Source organism: Camponotus floridanus, unplaced genomic scaffold, assembly GCF_003227725.1.
Source record: "Camponotus floridanus strain SB8 unplaced genomic scaffold, Cflo_v7.5 scaffold2, whole genome shotgun sequence".
Classification (NCBI taxonomy): Eukaryota; Metazoa; Arthropoda; class Insecta; order Hymenoptera; family Formicidae; genus Camponotus; species Camponotus floridanus.
Window position 1 is genome coordinate 2,369,938 of NW_020229325.1, and position 23,919 is coordinate 2,393,856.

General features: G+C 32.2%; 1 protein-coding gene across 8 annotated transcripts in view; it reads left to right on the forward strand.

Annotated features, from left to right (window-relative positions):
- LOC105255031 (potassium voltage-gated channel protein Shaker) overlaps positions 1 to 23,919 on the forward strand; it is a 109,218-nt gene that overhangs the window by 35,188 nt on the left and 50,111 nt on the right. The window contains exons 1-2 of one of the 8 annotated variants that reach the window (XM_011264081.3): positions 12,185 to 13,342; positions 15,438 to 15,527. The exons of 3 other annotated variants lie outside the window; for them this stretch is intronic. In XM_011264081.3, coding sequence (XP_011262383.1) covers positions 15,502 to 15,527 — 26 coding nt within the window. In that variant the 5' untranslated portion in view covers positions 12,185 to 13,342; positions 15,438 to 15,501. Of the gene's footprint in view, positions 1 to 245; positions 1,939 to 12,184; positions 13,343 to 13,382; positions 13,398 to 15,437; positions 15,528 to 23,919 lie in introns of those variants that run through there. 4 more of the 8 variants (XM_011264083.3, XR_003122702.1, XM_025408133.1 and 1 more) reach the window with 4 other exon arrangements.

A 23,919-nucleotide genomic window follows, 5' to 3' on the forward strand; every position in this document is an offset into this window, starting at 1 on the left:
ATGAAAAGATACTTCTTATAATTTGTTTAAAATTTTTTCTTCTTCAAGAGGAAATTTTCTTTTTATCTCGATGTCTCCCAAATTTAGATTAATCAGAATTTGATGTAATATTTCAGTAATTCCAAATTTTAATTAATCAGAATTTAATGCAAAATGCTCAAGTTAGTACTTATTTAATTAGAAGCAACAAAATGAATCCGAGATTTTAAGATATATTTTATTGAGATGCTTATTTTATATTTCATATTTATTGTTAGCTGCAATAAGTTAATATTGCTTGAGTGAGAGAAAAAACATGAAAAAAAAAAGAAGGAAAGAATTGTTTACGAACCGCATAGTGCGTGCGTGGCTGGGAAGAGGTTAATTATCAAGATTGGCATGTCGGTTTACTCGGCATATCTTCTACCAACTAATCGAGGTTATCCCACTGCCCCTGTTTCACTCTGAACAATTCACCCCCGCGACTCTCCTTGACCACCCATACTCGACACTGGCGTCTCGTGGTCTGCGGTGCTGCCACCAATAGCTTCCTTCGAAAATCAGGAACATGGCGCGTGAGGGTGAAGGGGGTAGTGGCAGTTTAGAAGCGAGGACAGCATGTTCACGCGAAGGAATCATATCAATCGTGATATCTGTATTCTTCACAACACTAATCTATCCCTATTAATCTTGAATTGCATTATGAATTTTTCCGCTATGTTATTCTCAATTATTCATTGGATTGGTTTACCGTAATGGCGGACTTATTCACCCCAACGTGTTTCCATTTGCACAATATGTGAAATTGTAACCGTGGCTTGGTGCTAACAGGATTTTCTTCCGTTCGATTGAACTTCGGTGATACTCCCTGTGCGTCGGTCTCGATTCGCGTCTCACCCTAGTCAATCTCCATCTCTTTCGCTCGATGCGCGGTAAGCGTGTCGTCATCACCCACCCTTTCCCAATTTCCGTACCTCGTTACATCGCACCCTGTATAAGTGGTGCTGCCACCGTGCGGCGCGATACAGGGCGTATCACCGGAACAGTGGGACGCGGAGGGTGTTGCGTCGCATCTTGTCGAGTGAGTCGGCACGATCGCGGGACAGAAGTAGGATCGCGTCCTCCAGTATCAGTGCACGTTGTCGTGCGCGTCATTTCCCCTCCTGTCACGAGGGTCACTTCTCCCTGGTGCTCCCTTTCCCTTGTCCTTGAGCGCGACTTAACCCCTTCCGGAAATCGGCGGAGTGGCGTGTGCGAGTCAGGATAAAAGGAATAGACAATCGCTTAGTAGTGACGCGTGCATGAGGCCGGGGAAGCCGGCGTGCCGGGTTCCGTCCCGGCTACGCGGCGGTAAGTTCTCGGGCCCTTCGTCGCAGTCATTTTCCCTGCGTTCGCAGAGCGCGCCGCGAATCGGTGATCGCAAAGCCGAGAGGAAAAAGGCTGCCGAGAGGAAAAGGTTGGCATTTACCGAGGGCGAGCGGAAGGTGCGCGGGATCGTCGGCAGGGGCAGCCACGGAGGTCGGAGAAGTGGAGTCATCGCGGGTGGCGATCATCGCGGGTTTGAATGGGTGGGCCGGGCGCCGGTAGGGTTACCAGGCACGAGCTGAACGCGGTGCCCCAGAGCCACGTCGGTCACGGGGAACGTGTCCTTGGCGAGCCACCAGCATCAGGCTGCCGCTGTCATCCCTCGGAGCGATTGTCCGCCGGTGCCGTCCGTTCCTCCGCCCAACTGCCACCCTCGCCACCGCCGCTTACCTCTTTACATATCGGCAACAACAACGGCACTGTGTGCGCTGTCATCAGCGCTAACAACATCATCACCACCACCACTGCAAAACAGAGTGATAGAAAAGCTAAAAAGGCGGCCGCCATGTCTTCACCGCCGAAACATCGTAGGGGCTTCGACCCCAACGACCCATCGGAATTTCACCGCTATCGTCGTGTTAAGACGAAGCAGCGGTGAGTGCATTCACCTGTGATATCGATTGTTTTCTCTCGATCCACTGGAAGGCTGACATTGACAATCGGCTGATTATATCATGCCTAGTCCACTCCCTTTCTCATATTCTTTGTCGTTATTCATTTCCCTACCTCTTATCAATTTTTCGTCGTGAGTGGAGTTTGTCGGTTTTCATTTTCACTTCCCTCTTTTGATATTTACGTAAGAGTATATTGAGTCAACTTTTGGAAAAAAATCGTTATTTTTAGAATACATAAATCTATAACGAATTTATATCTTCTTGAACACGTTTATATTTATATATTTAACATTGAATTGGGTGTGCATATAAATTTTGCATTTTTACGAATGATAATTACTCTTAAAGTTTAGCTTCAATTTGAATATACAACTTATGTAACTGTTGACTTAAAACTTAACAAAGTAAAAAGTAACATGTGAGATTGGATTCCGCTAGCGAATAGTTCTTCCACGAATGCTGATTCGACTGGGAAATTGTACATGTGACATGGAACGGTCGAGTCGATATCCTTTCCTTTTTCGCGCGATCCATCGAGTACTCGTTGCTAAACAGCTGGGCAAAATGCGGTATATCCACAGTGATATACAGGGGAAAATACGATGATGCGCGTTTGTTGTGACTCACGTGTTTTTTTTTTCGATTCGACATCTTTTTTTTACCTGTCTTGATCGATATACTTACCTGTAAATTGTCTTCTAATACAATTATTTTCTCTCTTTCATTTCGCTTAACGAAATTAATCGTGCAACAAGTTCGAAGCGTACAAATTTCGATGGAAAATTAGGAGAACACGATAGATCGCCATGAAGCATGATTAATTATAATTTCTGAATTATTCCGTAATTTCCTCCTCCTCTTTTCATTTTGTGGCGTTTTCTCATCGCCCTTGTCACGCAGCTTCCATTGATGCCGAATGCACAATGTTCACAGAGGCTTTGTATGTCCCACATCGTGTGACCTTCGGCGCCGGACACAGACCTCCCCGAGATCCCCCGACATATCCACCAGCACAAGGCATTATAAAACACACACAAGCTTGCGATGTTCGATGTTGGACCGCTTACTGATTGTACCCCCGCCGCTATAATGCGACGAAAGTACGATCGTTTTGTGATAATAAAATTTATATATTATTACCTGAAAAAAAAAATATAAATCCAGCGTCCCTCCTGTGATAGTACCTTGTAATATTAGCATGATAATATCAAATTAAGGAGCGATATATGATATAGACTATCAATCCAGTATATAAAATATAAGTAAACCAATGGTGTACATATATGTAATATATATGTATATATATATATTACAGAAGCGAGACATATACAAGAAAAATGATAAAGAGATCATATATATAATATAAGAGAGATATATATAAAATTATAAGATAACGCTGGGTACTTCTGATTTATATTGTTTCTTTTCATCCGCACGTCATTCGTGCAGTTAAAATTGGAAAAAATAAACTAAATATATAATTTATTTATAAAAAGTGTGTACCGAGGCATTATAAAATTATCCAGCCAAATTTTAAAATCGTTCTTCCTGAGCTTGGAATGCGCTGCCAATGGAATGGAATGGGGAAGCTTGCACCTTGGGCGAAAAAGGCTTTCACGCACTGCCGAGTTATCGATGTTTGGTGCGGTGCTGCGCATTGTGCGCAGCGAACGGCCCATGGAATGCTTTGCTCAGTATATGTATCAACTCCGAAAGAAATTAGCTTCTGCTTGGAAGATTTACAAGGGAAAATAATGGAAAGTAAAATGAGCGCCTACTCTCTTATCGACCCCCTACCCTTTCTCTTATTTTTTTTTATTGTTCGCGGAAGCGTCTTGCCTTCTCTTATTGAATTTTGTGTTTGGGCTCGTTTATCAGCGTATTTGAAACGCCGATGATTCATTAATTTATCAATTGAAGAGCCAAGTATATGTAAAGGAGCAATATTTTTTATATGTAAAGGAGCGATTTCTTACAAAGTGTCATATTTTTATCTTGGCTATTCAAGATTTGAACTAAGATTCATATTATATAAAAGTAACATAGTCCCTTTATATGGACTTGCTTCTTCAATTATTGCGATTTAATCAATTTGAAAGCGTCAGTGGTGCATTATTCGTTTCATACGTTTGCACTGCGAGAAATGCGCATGCATGGTTTCATCGAAGATTTGCACGTGAAATGTGATAGGACGATGTTGATACAAATATTGTAATTCGTTATTTGCACAAGTATACGAATTGTTTAAAAATTAAATGTTAATAATGCGCTGTCATAGGATGTTAATATAATATTGAAGGTTTCAACAACTAATATATTAAAAACTGATATATTAAAAACTGTAAAAAATATATTAACGTCTCTATATTATGCGATTTGAGTGTCATATTAATTTAATCCATATGAAATTGTGTTGATTAGCAGATATTGTCTTGAAAAAAATATAGACTAATCGTAAAGAACAAGTTCATTTGTTCATTCATCGAATAAATTCTCGTATAAAAAGGAGTACTACGATTGTATACGATCGATCAAGCATTCTTAACCAACTAGACTTGGATAATTAGATCCCTAGACCGATCGATAAATATGAATGAAAGATTGTTGTTAGACAAAGCAACACTTCTGTTGAGTTTTATTACGTTATTAATAGTAGAGACAATATTTTTCAGGCAATATTTTTTCGCAAAATTTGCAAACCAAACTTTTTATTTCTTATGGATTTATTATATATTACTATGAACTTATTATATACTTATTATATACACTTTTTTATAGAAATATGATAAAATCATAAAACAAGAAAATATGTAAATTGTGAAACAGGAAAATATATAAATTCTTGTTAGATTATAAAAAATACACATACACACATAATTATCTATTTTTCTTATAATACTAGTAATAATTTATATATTTATTGTCTCACAATTGCATCAGCAAAAAGAACTGACAAAAATTGAATATTACAATAGAAAAACAAAATCTATAATTTATATTTCGCAACTTTACAAGAAAATTGCAACGAAAGCAAATAAGTTTGCCAATATACACGTGTCCGATAGCATTATTCTGAAGCCGCACGAGTTTTCCAAATGTGTTATTCTTTTCAAGATTGTTACAGTTTGCAACTTATTGAAGTTTGCGTACAAGAGGCGTCAGATCAATGTGAGGATAAAATTTAATTCGATACTTGATGTTTTAATGTAGTAGTTTAATCTGGTGATGTTGAATATTTTTATTTTGTTTTTTTTTATGCGCACAGTCTAATTTTTAGATTTAAATAACGTTATTTTGTCCGAATTAAATGATTAAAGAAACTTTTTTCACATGTTTTATTTATTCATTCTGTACGTATATGCTTAAGTTTTTTTCTCATTGAATCGTGATTACTTCATCCAATAAATTTTATGTATCGTTCCTTTTAATTGCATTTCACAATCGATTTTATTCAATTTTTTCTTTTTTTATCCTGCTTTTTGATTCTCGCTTAACCTGACGTCGGAGACGTAAATTAAATCTTATGCAGGAGTCTTGCGACTTGAATATAGATGAGAGAAATGTGATTACATTTTTTTTTCGCGATATATATTACTCTTCGTTATTTTATTTCTTATTATTATTAAATTTATTTCTTCTAAAATATGTTTCTTTTGTATTAATTTTTTTCATTATTAATGTAATTAATTTTATTATTTACATAAGTAACCTGTGTAAGTAAATATTATTGTAATATTAAGTGCTTTATGGGAGTAATTTATTATATGTATATCTTATGAGAAAATGATATCTTATGAGATGATATTATAACATAATAATTCGCGAATATGTGTTAACATTTACACTATTGGGACGATATCGTCAATTATTTGAAGCATATCTAATACGAGATTAATGCGAAAATCCTGATATTTTGAATGATATTCCGAATAGCAACATATATTCATAATCTCTGAAAATGAGCTTATATGTTATAGTGCTATTATGTTATAATACAGAATATCAAATGCTGATATGACATTGTTATAAATAATTAATTATGAAAGCTATTAACTTGTGTAAACATATTCAGCAAATAATTGACATGTAACAATCCTTATTAATGATATCATAATTAGATTATAAAATATATTAAGATATGTATAAAGATGTGTGTGTATTTTTTCATAAATTTAAAATTGACTCTTTTTTGAGGGCAGTTCTAAAAGTCTGGTTGCAGATTAATAGCTTCCAAAAAAATTTCTAGCTAGTATCTATAGTACTTAGAGTTAGTCTTTGTATAAACAGTATATATATATATATATATATATATATATATATATATAAGTATACAACCTACATCTCACCGTGACCCTGAACGATTTGGAAAGCCTTTAAACGTTTCTGCTATGCTTTATAAACTATATTGATAGATATGCGGAGCTACAGCTTTTAGATTTTGAAGCACTTCAACAATTCTTTTCCAAAAGTCATAAAAAGCAGAGGAAATTATAAAAATTAGACAAATAAAAATTACAAATAAGAATTTGAGATTTAATCTTTAATATATCTTTACATTATATTTTCTATTTAGAATAAATAATAAGAAGTAAGAAGTTTGTTTTTTGTGAATGAAATAAATTTGCAATAATTTTTGTAGACTTGGACTTAGAAAACAGATTTTATAAAAAATCTAGATAAAATATTAATGCGAAAATCCTGATATTTTGAATGATATTCCGAATAGCAACATATATATATTCATAATCTCTGAAAATGAGCTTATATATAAATGAGCAAAATAAATTTACTCAATTATACTATGAACATGAATAAAAGCGTTCCATTTAATAATCTCTTTTATTTTTGGAAGCGTCTGAAGTGATTATTACATATCATACTACTCATATTACTTCTTTTACTGTTTGCTTTTTGTAAAAAGAAGGTACAAAGGGAGATGCGTTTATTAATATTCGTTGCGAATATAAGTGTACGTTTCTGTTCATGACGCTTATTGAGGAGTATATTTATCGATAGAAGTGATCGTATCGAGTGATATCACTTTTGAATTATTGACTATTATATCTATAATTAGGGGAAGAAATGCGCTTATTGTTATTAATTTTTCGACACAACTATAATTTTTCAATTATTGAAAGATTCTCTCTCTCTTTCTCATTGATACAAAATATATAGAATATTATTCGGATATCCTTTTAGCTTTCTCAGAATTTGACATCAGTTTGTTTTTGACCAGAATTTTATGTTGCTTTATAAATGTTACAAACACGGTTAAAAGTTAAATCTAATTCGATAAATTACTGATATATTTATATTATAATTATGATGGTTTTCCTGAGTTGATCAGAGTAATTAGCAAGTTGCTTTGTGTCACAATCAATTAGTTGTTCATAATATGTCGAGAATCGTTTTGAATCTTTCAGTAAAACAGATAAAACATGTATTGTTATATAAATATAAATTAGTGATATTTCATCATTAAATTTTTCTCTAATATTTATTATTAGATCTTTTTACATAAATTTTATCGAATTACTTAAGCCCGTATTAAATATTTAATAATTATGAAAACATGAGAAAGATAGTTTTGAAATGAAACAAAGTGAAATAGTATTATAGAAATAAATTTCTGTATAGAGAAATTTAAAGTATGTCATATGTGTATAGAAGATGTCCTACATAGGCAAAATACAGATTAGTATTATTATATGTCAATAAATAAACATTTTTTCCTTTTGACAAAATTTTTTGAAATACATCTTGTAGATATTTTATTTTTCATGTAATTTTTGTCATGAAGATTTAAGCGGTATTATTTTAAAAATTGTCATCTACTTCCGTTTTGGAATGCGTGATGTTGAAATTTAATGAAATAGAAAAAGAATCTTCGTTGAAAAGCACATTTCTGTCAGGGAATTTGTTTTATGTTTGATATATATGTTAAATAAAATGTTTTTAGTGTTTTATTATAAAAATGTATTAAATTTAATTGTAACAAAATTACAAAAATGTTTACGAAGATAGTATACACAAAGTATAAAGAAATAGCAACTGCACTATATTAATATATTAAAAATAGGATTTCGAAAAAAAAGGAAAAAAGAATTTTATTTTTGACGAAAAATACTGTAGTATTTGTCTGTACTCTATCTATATAGTGCATTCTATCTATACAACACAGAACATTGTAGTAATATAGATATTTATTGAAAAAAATTTTGTCTTTTAACTTAATATAATACAATAATCAAATTTCCACTCGACAAAACAACTCAACGTGCAATTATTTTACGGATAAAACTATTCGTGACTTATATCGTAATGTATTATGCTCTGCATAAGCAATTACGTGTAGAACTGCACGTCGAATTCGTCCAGTCGATCAGAGGTTGGTGATAGTATTGATTAATAGCAGTTTATTAGCAATTCTGCTTGAAACTAACTCCTTCGTTATTTTTTACTATATTTTATTTAGATTTTTTGATAAACTTTTATTATTTATATTAGCTCATTAAGAATGGTTTTCTCTTCTCTCTGTCTCTCTCTCTTTTCTCTCTCATTTTCTCTTACATTTTCTAACTATACAACTTTAAATATATAATAACTTAAATATATATATATATATATTAATATTTAAACACAACAATTTGATATCATACTCTCGATTGAAACGTAATTTTAAAAAAAAATTTTTTTTTCATTGTCGAGTTGGTAACGCAGTTTTCAACTCCGATGGAAAGCCATTGCAAGCTTTAAAGTTGTTGCAATCTGCTATATGAAATTCAGCTTTGAACGCTTTCCACTGGATGGCGCACTATAATGTGTTTCCGTTTTTCAATCTTTTTTCTATATCGATAATTGCAAGCTCTCTGATATTTCCAAAAGAATTTGAAAGTCTTCGTTTTTTTTTGAATATTTAATTTTATCGTTTACATTGTTATGTCTAATCAAATAATGCACATAAATTTATTATAATCTCATTAATATTAAAGATATATTTTTTTATGTAAAATATAGTGCAAAAATATCCAAAAGTGGGGGATCAATATTGAGTGTACTTAATGGCAGGAAATGCAATATGCACTTGCGAGGAAATACTATCGCTTTGCGCGTCTATATCATTCGATTTAGACTTGGTCGACCGATATCTCCTAAGTTGCGTTGGGAATTACTTCGTGTTATGTGAGGTCAGGTCAGGGTATCTTCACGATGTCGAGGATGTCCTTAACAGACATCGATATTTATAAAATTAGGAAAGCTCGAACCGTTATATCTATTAAATATCACGTTGCATTATAATGAATTGTTGCTTATCATGTTGATAAAATTAAATTTTTAGAATTTTTTAATACTTAATATTATATTAATAAATTAAAAATAAAATTAAATTTCAATATATCTTTATTTAATTAAAAATATCATTTTATTTAATTTATTAATATAATATTTAGAATTAAATTCTATGAAATTCAATTGAGATTCCATGTTTACTAAGCACACTTAAAGATTTTCAACAGCTTTTCGCTTTCACGTAGTATTTGCTTTTATCGAAAGGATTTTAGGGATCGGAAGCTCTTTTCGAGGAATTTTTCATCTAAGGATGAGGACAGTGGATTGCGGAAGTTAGGTCCAAAAACCACTTATATTAAAAACCGGGATGCTATAAGCATCGCTAAAGATCGTATTTCTCTGATTTTGTATTTATAGTGAATTATATTACAATATTGTTGAATCCGTCTTATTCTGGTAAATTTGCAGCAGCAGTCCTGTTTGGTTAATTTAATTACAAGCTTAAAAAACTAAAGAAAGCTTTACAATACTGCGATTAAATAAATCAAACTTTTGCTATTAAATCCAATTTTTGCTTAATATAGTTGCAAAAGTTCTAATTCCATTTACTTCGAGTTCTTTAGCTGAATTTTATTTGCTGACAGTCAAAATTTAAATTCTAGGATCAAATTTCTAGACTTTAGAAGCAATATCATCGTTAGTGCAAAATCTGAAAATTTTTTTCACACGTGATTATTATTTATATTAGTGCTACGTATTAATAAGAAATATTAGTGCTACGTGCTACATATTAATAAGTACATTTATATATAAACGTACGTTTAGTAAGAATAAAATTACTGAAATTATTTAAGTCAAAAGTGTTGACTTCCAAAGAAGATTTTTCTAAATTAAGAATTAAAAATTTGATTCTTGAAATAAATTTTTTAGTATTTTTGGAATAATAACATATATCAATTGCGAGATTCTGTATTACTCTCAGTGAGAAGGCTAGTGTCAAATCGACATCGTTTCGACGTCGGTGTAATCTAAAACTTGAATTGAAATTGACATCGAAAATCAACTGATTTCAATCAAATTGTTTGGTTAAGAGTGGCTTGTTTCCAAATCATGTGTGTCTAAAACTCAAAATTTATCCAAAATTAAGAGGCTATTATATGAGGATATGCAGAAATCGAATAATCAATTCGATATCAAATCGACAGGAGATCAACATGGGATGAAAAAAGATCGATGTCAATTTCGATTCCATTTCGAATCCTCACCGTCGATTCAATGTCCAGTCGACATTTCGTTTCTCACTGGGCGCAAATCTTATAGGAGAAATCATTTTGGATCTGCTTCATATGAGGATTTTTGTTTTTATCTGAAATTATGGAAATTCTCAAAAATAAACAAGCAAGTATGTTCATGATAACTAGAGAGTATATTGAAGAAGAGGAAGATGACGATCGTCAAGTGTAACAAACAAGAATTGAAAGGATCAGGACACCCTTGAGTATTCCCCAAAACGACTGGTCGAGAAACATTTGAGGATAATACGAGGAGCTACTGTTCGTGGCGGGGGTGGATATCGACTTCGATGGCCGCGAAAGCCCACGCACGAGCAGCAGCACGAACGGGCCGGAAAGGGTGGGATGTGGGGTAGAAGGTGGATTTTATTCTCTCTCTCTCTCTTTCTCTTCCATACAAACACGTATCCGTATCCACACGAATGTACAAACACAATCGAAGCACATTGCGTGTACGCGAGAGCATATACATACACACACACACACACATACACATAGGAGTGCATCGCGAGACCCCAGGGAGGGAACGGGGGTTCGTAGCCACGGTGGCGCCTCCGCAGAACGCGGCGGTTCCTGGCAGCGACCCTCGGCTGGCGCCATCCACTGTACCTTCGCCACCCTGACCGTCCCATCGGGGGTCGCTTTCGATCTCTCACCCTGCGTGTACTGTCGGTGTACGCAGATCACGCAGGATCTGTTCGTGGAGTTCGAGGCGAGAGTGTCTCGAAGCTCTCGAAGTTGCCGCCTAAACGCGCATCGCCGCGTCCCTCCCTTCCTCTTTCTCTCTCGCTTTCCTCATTTCTCCTATTCCCACTACCCCGTCACCACCCTACCCGGTTGCTTCTGGCGTCCCGACACGCACCACTCGGCGATTCAGAAACCCACTGGGCTCGCTGCCGAAACGTGCTCGTTTCGTGGACCAGTCTACTCCGTCGCGCTTCCGATAGTGACCTGTGACAGTGATCGCCCACTCTCCCTCCCTCTCTTCTCGCGTGTTGGATCGGACTCCCACCCGCCTGCTTCTCTTCGGTGCCCTTTTAAGCAGCCCGTACTCTCCACTCAAGCGATCGACAAGGTTACGCAAGGCAGTCAAAGCCAGCAACGTGGTCGTCGAGGTGGACCCGGCCGTGAACAACCGAACGACATAGCATGTGTCGCTATTGGTGTGTTAAGTGATTCAATCTTATTCCAAACTCTCTTTAACTCCGTCCCTATCCCGTTCCCAGATCTTGGTCTACGGGGATCCATGAATCTGCTGATCCATTATGATCCAGATAAGGGACAAACGCAATCTAAATAAACTCGTGGACTAACATTCGAATGGACAACCCTTATTGTAACGGGCACGATGAACAAACTTGCGTTGTTACGTCGCTTATCGTTTTTCTTCGAATACGATAATATTTAACCATAATGTCAAATTTGACATGTGAGACGGCGCGTTGAAATTAATTGAATGCGGATAATTAATTCTTGATATTTTCGAAATTGGCGTCTTCGGTGAGCCTACTTAAGCATGTACTTATTTGGGCGGATTTTGATACTCAGTTCAGTGATCAACTATATTTCACATTAAATGATTCGATCACGTTTTGCGAATCTTCCCAATAAAAAAAATTTACATTTAAAGATTTAGGCTATTTTTATAGATAAAACAATAATTAGATTAATGATTAAGAAAATGCGGCGAATCGGTTTGATGGTTCTAACAAGAAATCCTAAATTCATTTTGTATTTTAAAGTACTCTATTTTCAATCGTTAATTAGAAAATCTCCGTATTTAAAGATCGAAATTCTCCAAAGTAGCGAAAACAAATTGAATGTTATAGACCTATTTGCTATTAAGAAAAGTGCAAGAGAGCTTGCATTTCTGTTTGTCCGATCCCCTAGTCCTTGTATTTCCATTTAATGTTTCCTGTTCCTTTGTTGGTTGTTCTTTCTGATCTTGAATTTTGATACGATTACAAATCAATCAAATACATTTGACGGAGAAACATGATTAAAGGTAGACCTATCTATAGCAACAAGATCAAACTTTAGTAATAGCATTAATTGAGCAACCGCACAGATAAGTCTTCTGGATCATCTTCCTAGAAAACTTGCCAATGTGATAAATGAAGAATTATACAAATCAACAGTTTGGCGTGACAATTTTCTTCTCAATCATATATAAAACTAGAAAGACCACTTCGGCGTAAATTGAAATACATTTAAAAGAGCTAAAGAAGATTGAGATGAGATCAAACAACTTTAAAAGCTCGTGTACATCGTGGACTCGTCTAAACTCACCCTGAAAAGGATTTTCCGAGCGATATTACGCGTTACGTCATGGTCGCGTGACATCATCGAAGAGAAGCGTTTTCTTTCCCTTCCTCTCTCTAATCCATTCTCTGTCTCTGTCTTTCCATTCTCGAGAACCGCAAAAAGAATAAAAGTCAATTTATTACATCAAACTGTTTTAACAAAACGACATTTGCACGAAATAATTTTCGTGCGATCCTTACGAGTTACACGGTGAATGATCTGTTTCGATTTCTGCGCTCGATTACTCTCCATCGTAGGGCGGATTTGGAAATGCGGATTTGTCTCGGTAATATTTCCGGTAGCGTTATAATGGAATATTCGCGTGCGAAACATCGTCGCCGGCAATTTTGCTACCGTCATTGATAAATATGTGACTGTATATTGTGACAGTGTGAACAGTACCGTATAATAAGTGGATAAAGCCGCTAAAAGTCCTACGACGTGTGCGTGTGGGTGGCGCACGAGCCTCGGTGGTGGTTAGACGCAACATGCGGGAAGGTACAATAGCGCGAACCGTCACGGCGATCTGCTGGGTCATCGCCAGTTAGCCGCTGTACTTTTCTCTCCTTCTCTATCTATCTAATGTTCTACATATATACAGAATATCTTAAAACTGTTGCACTTCCTCATTTAGCCCAAGATTCTCGAAAGCGTCTGAAGCTAATCTATTCTTAGCCAAGATTTGACTTTGACTTTCAATTCTTTCATGCTCATCCTATATATGTATGTATACAGCAATTATACATTTTTTTAAATTTTAAGTTGCTTACTTTTTCTTTGTTAAATCCGGCTTATTTAAAATTATATAAATAATATTTAATTATTGGATTCACATTGGAGCATTTCGTATTATAATTATACTTTTTTTTGAAATTTTTGTTAAGGAAAAATCAATTTTAAATTAATCAAAGAATCTAAAGGCTGAAAGGAAATGTAGATAGCTTTGAGATATGCTGTATATGAGATGCCCTGTAACAGGAGGAAAGTATAAGAAATAATGGTATTCTGGCAGAGTTCTATATTTTAGCTCGCGAGATGTTTCTATAAACATATGTGTTTTAAAGTATAAATCGTTTTAGAATAAAGTAACTTAATTCTTTGAGAAAAGTGCTTATTTTTCTTAGGCTGTTTCTAAAAGTACCCTTCTCTCTTTCTGCCTCTTTCAATGCTCTTTGTATAATATACAGTGAGAATAGACAGATAAATAAAGAGAGAAAGAGTTATAAATAAAAAAGTTAATATCCGTCATGCAGTAGTATAGAAATATTATATTTTTTAATGATATGGTTCATGCAAAAATAGAGATTGTTTATAATTATATACAATTAATTATGTCAATAATTTGATCTTTTAACTTGCTATGTACAAAGTTTTAGTGCTGAAATGAGTTAAAGAACTTATAATTATGATGTTGGAATCCTGTTACAGGCCATTTAATATACAGGAAAATTTGGAGATACCCCAAAAATTTTTTGGAAATCACTTTACAAAGTGTTAAAATAGTAATAAAAAATAAACAAAACATAAAAGCATTTCTCTCACGTTTACATCAATTTTCTTAGAGATACAATGTAACTTTCTTTTTTATTTCTTGTTACACACACACACATATATAACTAAAAAAATTATATATTTCTATTAAATACATCTTAGTTGAATCTTAAAGTTGAGTGAAAAAGCAAAATCTATTGCAAAGTAAAAATAAACGTTAATTGATAAGAAATTCTATTTATCAAATTTTGAATACATATATTATCTTAACATAATCTCTTGGCATTCTATATATGTATAAAATATCTATTAATTAGGTATTGATTAGAATTTGTACAGAAACTTAAATTTTTATTATTTATTTAATTAAAGCAAAAATTAAATTAATTTTTGTTAATCAGTCATACTTTTAATACAAAATTTTAGGTGGTGATTCCGAATTATTCTGTTTATACATATGTACATACTTCTCTCTATTTATTTCTCTTTTTACTTCTCTTATTATTCAATTTACTATTTAATCTTTACGTTTTTTCCTTCATTCGTTATTACACTAGTCCGTTCTAGAGAGTACTTTCAAACTTTTCACTATTCTGTCGTCTTTTCGGCTCTGTTCGAAGTTATAAATTAGTATCGATAGAGAGTAAACAAGATTTTTTTCTTATTTAGGTCATTGTGCGATCACTTAAATAAATTTAGATTAAAAAATTTTTACAATAACACACAAATATATATATATATATATATATATATATATATATATATATATATTTTTTTTTTCTAAATTATTGTATTTCAAAAATTATACTACACACATAGAATATAAAACTTTTCTTACTTAATTTTTTTGATAACTGTTAGTGTTTTCACAAATTTTTCAAGACATCTTTTATGTATATATATATATATATATATATATATATATATATATATATATATATAATAGCATTACATGAAAATAAAAAAAAAAACAACTTTGTGTTGAAAAGTTTGTCGAATCTGATTGCGATTGTAAACTTCGAGCAGGGTCGTGACCTTTTCCTCTCTCTCTTGTCTCTTTAGTTATTCTATAGCTCTATTCTGTCACCGCATGCCAAACTAGAGGACTTACCGTTCCGGACTGCTCCCTCTGCGAAAAAGCGACAAAGAGGCCGCCTCCATGCAACATGCAGATGATCCTGGTTGCTGGCGGGTGAGTCCATCATACTATCCCGCAGCTACACATGTACACACACACAAACAGACACATTCACGATATAGTTTACATTTGTATAAATAGTTTGATTTCCTATTACTATTTCCATTGCCCGCAAAATTTCATTTTTCTTCGTTCATTGTTTCCTTTTTCGACCGTAATCTTAATATACATGAATATTAAATGCGATTTTTCCGACTCCAAGGATCTTTGGCAAATTTTGAATTGAAGTTTAATGAAAATCTTACCCTGACAATATATGTTCCTTTCTAAAAAAACTTGGAAGTTCGTTGATCAGCATTTCTGTGACAAATGATTCTTTATATAATTTTAAAAGGTTTTACGATTTTTTGCTTTTGATAAAACGTATTTAAAACAAAGTTTGTGTATGTCGACGGGTAGGGCATACTCTTGGGATCTACCCTGCCTATGATATTGTGTATGATGTAAAGCGTAAGAGAGAGCATAATAAACCCACGTGATAAACAATTTTCCGGTTAGTATTCGACACGCGATTTTTATATTGAAATTAATTTATCTTGCTTTCAATTTGAAAGCGTAGAAGTGATCAGTTCTTAAATAGTGCGACAAAAGTTACATATAATTGTGCAAAGATAATAATTACATTTATGTTGAAAATATATAATTTCTTTTTACAGTAAATAATTTTTTAATATTTATTATTAGTTTTTTGGAATTAAAAACAAATTTATAAGTTTTACTTCATATAAATATTCTATTTTCGAATTTCAGAGAGAGAGAGAGAGAGAGAGAAAGGGAGAGAGAGAATCTTGTATTCTGTGATACGTTCTAATTTTAGATTCTTGAATTGTAATATTCTTGAATTAAACTTTTACAATTTTGATTTTATTCTTTAATTATGGATTTTAAGTCGACATATAGCCTTCAATTTTAGAATTATTTTAAAATTATTTCAGCAGTTCATATATAAATTTTATTATTTTGAATTATGTCTATGTGTTTTAGACAATATAGTATATCTGATTAAATTAGTTTGAATTAAATTCGCCAAATGGCTTGTACAAGACGATTCATCTATGACATGCATATTCAATATACACGCTTAATATACCTTAAACAAGACCGCAATTAGGGATCAATATTGCAATATATTGAATGCATGGCGATAACTTGAAATTTGACAAAAAAGCAATATATGTATGTAATACATGTCGCTTCTTAGAGAGAATATTACAAAAAAAAGTTATATATATATAGTTATATATTTTTAATAAGCGTAAGTAGTATAATTTTTGAGAAAGAGAATATTAATTATTTCTACATATAATTTGAAAACAAAGTTTGAAAAAATATTTTAATGCTTATTTTGAATATTTTTAAATAAATTTTTATAAACATAATTGAGAGAGAAAGAGAGAACGGGAAGAAGAGTAAGCGGGAGACAAGGGAAGGGAGGGAAAAAGAGAATATGAAAAGACTTTTAAAAGTTATCTGCCAATTTTGCCTTTCTGCTTTTGCCATATCTATGGCGATAATGATAGCCAGATGTATTTAAATATAAGTTTCACGTGTTTCTCTCATATGTGTTTACATGACTTGTTTATCCACGGTTTCCAACCAGCTGTCTACCACGTGTATGTGGATCAACCGTTGCATTTATTTTGGCTGGCACTTACTACAGTTTTACTTTTTTCATGTAGTCCAAATGGGAAAAACTTAATGAGTATTATTACTCTTCGCGATAGAAGTACATTAATATAAAATTCTTATTTGATTTGAAATTTCACATTTATTGTCCCTTTTAATAAATAAAATTTTTTTATGCATTGTTTTCAATTTTTAATATTTTAAATATTGAGTTATATTTATATTTACGCTATTTATATATATATATATATATATATATATATATATAAATTACATTATTATAAATACATTAGAATAATTTAAATTAATTTAATTTAAATTATACGATTACATTTTTCTATTAACAAAGATGCGTAATCAGATTTTCAATAGCTAGCGCATACTTTAGAAATTGCGTAAGAGAGATCCGCGCGAGTTCACAACATTATATCATATTTTATCATATCGAAAATTGTCATCCCTTTATACGCTGAATGAAATCCAATTTATACGCTATTTTCTAGATACGCATTAATCGCGAGAGGCCCCTCCCACTTTCATTCGAATACCCACGTGTCGTTTTTCGAAGTGGGCCATCCTAATTATCTGTAATGACGGATCGTCTGCCGAAGTTTTGAGGATTATTATAACTTCGCTCACACACCGTGTTAATTAAACTTTCTACAAAATAAACGCGGTTCGCGCTTAAATTATATTCGTTCGTTCGAGATATTGTTTTTCGTCGAAAATAATTTGACGCAGTTCGAAATGATGTTCCACAATTAAATCAATTAACCTCACAAGTTTTGTTATCCAAGTGCGTGTTGCTTTTGAAATATCAATTAATCTTTTTCCGCGTATGTATACATGTGTGTATGAATTTTTATTACATCAATATATATGCGTGCATACATTTTCTTTTTCTTTCTATATATATATACAGGGTGTCCCTAGAAACCATACAACTTTTGTCTGAAACATTTTTTCGATTTTTTATTATTTTCCGAAATATTTGCCTGGGGAAATTAAAATGAGATACCCTGTATGTGTGTGTGTGTGTGTGTGTGTGTGTTTGTATGTGTATGTAATATGATATATGTGTATGTATATATATAATATCTGTGTGAAACCAATATACTTGAGGATCATATAATCGATATACTTTCAAATTAATTCAATGTTTCATTTACCGTTTAGCTAATAATTACATTGCAGTGTATATTGCTTAACGAGCTCTATCCGTTTCTAATCGATCGATTATAATTGCAACGTTGATGCAAGCGGGACGTTAAAGTGTATTGGTATCGACAACTTCAACAGACTATGTTGTTGAAAGCAGGATATGGTAGTCGAAATGGTGTATTCAAGGGGATAACAACCTCGGTCAATGCAGGTTTGGTCGATCGCTCGCAATAATCGATACGGTACTCTTGGTGTCCCGAAGTCCTTGACGAACCGAGAGACCCCGAAGATCGACCATTATCGTCGAGGACGACGAAACACGAACTTATTAAGCGTGCATGCAGTCGTTTTAATGCAGTATCGTACGTGCGCGTGCGCCATTTTAAAACTTCTCTAAAATAATTTAAAGATTTAAAGATTAGGATAGAGCGAGGTATCCCATTATATACCTTTTCCACCGTGATTACTTTTCATATACAGAAGGTATCCCGGATATTTTCCAGTATTTTTGGATATCTAAATTTCTTTTGTATATAATATAAATACTTGCTGATATTAATATTCACATTAAATTTTGTATAAAATATTTATAAGGATCTATATACAAGACACATTGAAGAGATATTGTCTAGCAGTTTAAACAAGTTGTCGAATGAAAAGGTATCCTGAAGTTTTTCAAACGTTCTCCGCTCGATGTATAACTTTTCTTTTTTACATGTATTTCATACGTTATCTTCTTTGATAACTTTTCAGATAACAAGACAAAATTCGTGTAAAACATAACAATCAAATTTGACTATCCGAATGTTGATTGAAAAGTATACGAGGCTAAAAGGGCGCCACGAAGTCAGTCCTTTGAAGAGATTTAAACAGGCGTCTTCGCCGAAAACGGCGCTGTTCATATCCTTACGAGAGCTTCCTCGGGCTCGATTGGAAAATAGGTCACTGGGTACCGAAATCGATAAACGATCCGTACACTGCTGCATGGTAACTGCATTATCGACAATCCTCCGAAGGAAATCCTGACTTTTGCCCGGATGGCGCGTCATCTTGGTTAAAAAGAATATGTTCGTATACAGATATATTTTATATAATATTGCAAATAAACTTAATTATCGTTAATTATCCATAATTTTGCCGATAATATTTCGTTATTAAATTCTTCGTATGCTGAATTTTATCAATTATATCAGCGCTACTAAATAATTCTTCATTAACAAAAAAAAAAAAAAGAAATTAGTTTGTTAAACATAATGTAATTTTCCAGCGTACATCTATTATGCAGTGAGAGTCAAGTTTTTAAAGCTTGTTTCACTCTCATGCGGAAGTACCTATTTTATCTGCCTGCGTGTGTATACATCTACTCTGTCCGCCCTTTAATGGACGCAGCTACTTTGTCTTCCTGCAGAGGTATCTATATTGGTTATCTCTACATATATGTACATTCACTATATTTGTTTGCATTTGTGTATCTATTTACCGAGTTAACTATTCGTGAAATTAAATTTATGTTGGTAAAACCATGCTTATTGATCACAGGTTCGTTCGCACCGAAAATATATGGTAATTATTTAATACGGACGGGCGATATTGGAGATTTATGGCTAAATAAAGTTTCACTTCAATTAGATTTTTCGAATTTGGAAAAGAATATTTGTAATATATTTAAAATTTAGTAAATATTTCGATGTTGCTTCTGTAATTCTTGTCAGTCGAGCAGATTCCTCGACAGCTTTCTTGAATGCGATAGCATCTATTCGGCCGTAAAAGCGAATTTAAGTACACATTTATTCCGCGTCCTAACATTTGCAATTGCTTCGTTTATCCTTTGAGCATGCAGAGAGAGATGCGTCAAATATCGTCTGACTGTGCACAGATATAACTGCCTAAGCGTAAAATCGAATTTACGTTTGTTTATATCGTATTTATTTGAACAAACTTAATTCAAAAAATTCAAAATAATCCGATAACGTATTTCTTCGAATAAAGCAAAGAATATTGCAGAAATATTGCTATATGGGTTTCGAAGTAATACGTTGCCGAATTATTTTGAATTCCTTGAATTAAGTTTTTTCAAATAATTGCGATACAAACAAACATGAATTCGAATAAATATGCTGTGATATGAGGATACACAATTAGGAAAATTGCATATTATCGAGAGATACCGAAGAGTCTCGCGCAGCGTTTAGGCTTAGCAACAACGGGACACTCTATATATCTAATATACATAAGTCGGTTAATTGAGAGTATCTTAAAGTCAATAAATCGATCGAATTGTTAATAGGATTAATCGATAATTTGTATCTCAATTATATCAAGAAAGAATCTTTTCTCTACGAATTTTATTCAGGAGAAATATTATGATGTAAACTCTTCATGAAAAGTTTCCTTTAAGAAACATTATTATTGTCATTTTTATCGGTACACATACTATACATCTACAATACATACAATAGAACTAAAATGATATCGCGTTATATTATGTATATATATATATATATATATAATATATTATATACTTATAAATTATTAATATATTATATACATATATAATTAATATACATAATATAATATATTATATACATATATAATTAATATATTATATATGTATATAATATATTATATTATGTATATATATATATATATGTACATATGTATATAATACATGCAATAGAAATATGATAAGCTTGTATAGTTGACGAAAGATTGCGCTAGCAGTGCGCTTTGCGACATTAAAGCCACTACACGTCAAAAAGTTTCAGTCGTAACCATAAGACTTTATAATCGCAAGATATAATGTCTATTCTTAATACGCATACGAAATTTTTACATTCAAATACACACACGTTCAATCTAAACATTCAAAAATATATATAACATTTTAATCTCTTTGAACGATACATACATCTAAAACTTACTAAAAATTATAATAAAGAATTTAAAAAATGCAAAATCATGATAAATTCATGTTGTTTTTAATTCCTGATACACTTAAAATTGACGTCAGAATATTCTGCGTAATTTTAATATAATAAAGTTATATTTATATCTAAAATTAAAAAATATATATTATTTGGCAACAAATGGAAACAAATTATTGTATTCCGTTATAAATTTTATAGTATAATGAATAGAGAAACAATTTTTCATTATGTTAGAAAAGTTTGATGAAACAAAACAACCGCCAAATGAAGTAGATTTAGGACTACTTTTTTAATTGATCATAAGATGCTAACGATAAAATTTCGACGTGATGGAAAAGCAATTACAAATTGCGGCTTTATAATTAGATGTTACTAATTACTGTGATTAATTAATTTGTTTACGCTTTACATTTATAATTAAAACTTTTTTAAATGTGGTTTTTAGCGTATAATGCTTTTTAGCGGTTTGCGCGGTTAATGGCGCTTTCGATACTTTTAATAAATAAAAATTAATTTCACCAAAATAAATTATTTATAATATTAGAGATGAAAAGTGATATTTAATATAAATATATATTTTGCAATAAAACATGTTTATTATTTTAATAAATGTATGCAGATAAAATTATTAATTTAATTTAAATATTGCAGGAAATTTGTTTATATAAAGAAGTATTACTATACATTCTTCTTCTAAATAGCATTTCTAAATAACTCAATCAGATAATCACTTCACATTATTTTTTATACATCATAATCAAATAGTATTTATTTACTATAAATAAATCATCAGTGCGTATGCTTTTACATATGCAAAATAATTCACGTACGCTCTTATATATGCAAGATAATTTGTGTAATATATGCAAAGCAAAACAAGAGCGATATATGCAGTATTTGTTAGAATAATGTTTATGGAATAAATTATTCCTTTAGAAGCAAGAACTATAGGATAAAGAAGTGTGGACTAAACAAATTCGCTTTTAAACAAATAATATGTTCTATAAATACATTCTATTAGGTGTTGCTGTTTCTCAACAAACCAATTGTTTCATAAAGCTGCAAGTATTAATATATAAGTTATCTTACGTAAGAACGCACTGGTGATTTATTTATTATAAATAAATACTATTGGGGTACGATATATAAAATATAATGTGATTATCTGATTGAATTATCCAGAAATGCTATCTAGAATAAGAGTGTATAGCCTGTGTATGCATTTCTTTATAAAGCAAATTTTTTGCAATATTTAAATTAGATTAATAATTTTGAACTTTATTTACATATATTTATTAAAATTAAATAAACAATATTTTTTATAAATTATGGAATATAACAACATATTTTCATAAATGTATTTCCTACATACAATTCTTGCTACTTCATAATGGATTAACAAGTTATTTTGTAATATTACATATATTACACGAATAATGCATACATATATATACGAATTATGCATACATATATACACGAATTTGCATAAAAGCATATACATGATACAATTTATTTATCATTAGGGCATCCTGGATATTTTAAACGATGAAAATGCATTGAGACTTTTTTTCTGCCGAATATCGGAGCAAATCCGCGGGCAACTAACAGAAGCGGCCGTTGACGCCAAAGTGGCACGAGGAGAGGGTGAGTTAGTTTCATTTAACCCTCCTCAATCAACTACCGATTTCGATATTCTGATTGAAAACGCGTGTCCGAAAACGTGACTCTGACTGATCGAACTATTCTCATCCCCGATTAATTTTAACACGAACCGTATATTCGCCTCGTCGATGAATCCGTGAATGCGTAAAAATTTCATCAAAGTGATTTTGATGCGCGCTATGAAAGCGTTAATGAAAATAACGATTTTCCAATCCCGGTGAAAGTGGTGCGCAATTAAAGGCATAAATGTTCATAAATTCGTGGAATTGTTGAGTTTCGCCTAAATTACGCAATTAAGAGTGTGAAAAGAAACACAAGAAAATTGTACATGCGTAAGATAATTAAGCTTGTTAAGACTCCAATAAACTCAATAGAATTATTGATAGCCGTAAAGTAAAATATATTTTTTATGTAATTTTATATATCTTTTCATGTAACTTTAGAGTGCGTTATTTCTTTTCAGGCCGATGTTTCATGAAACTTACGATTATACGATATTAAATTTTTTGCTTACATACGCGTTGAAGCAAAAAAAAAATATTAACAAAATTTATGATTACATAAAATTATATAAAAAAATATAATTTTGTTTTACAGCTACAAACAATTCTATTAAATTTATTGAAGTCTTAATAAGACGCATAAAACGTATTTCCCGAGTTTCTTATGCGAGGTTCTTTTCACAATGCGCTTAATCGCATAATATGACTTACATTAATTTAGAAATAATAATTTCAGTTATAATAATCATATACTAATTTTACATTTTTCACATTTCCTGCGGAAATTTGAGAGAAAGAATCAAGACTCGCGCGACATCAGTTTATCACAAAAATCTAATTAATGTCGATTACTCATTGCTAATAGATTGAGTGGTGATTGATATACACCTACGCACTCGCTCGACCAAATTTGCGTCATTCCGTTTATATCGATTTGATTCATAGAGAGATAGCCATCGAAATGTGTGTCGCATCTCACAATGGCCGAATTTTCTCTCTTTCTCGACT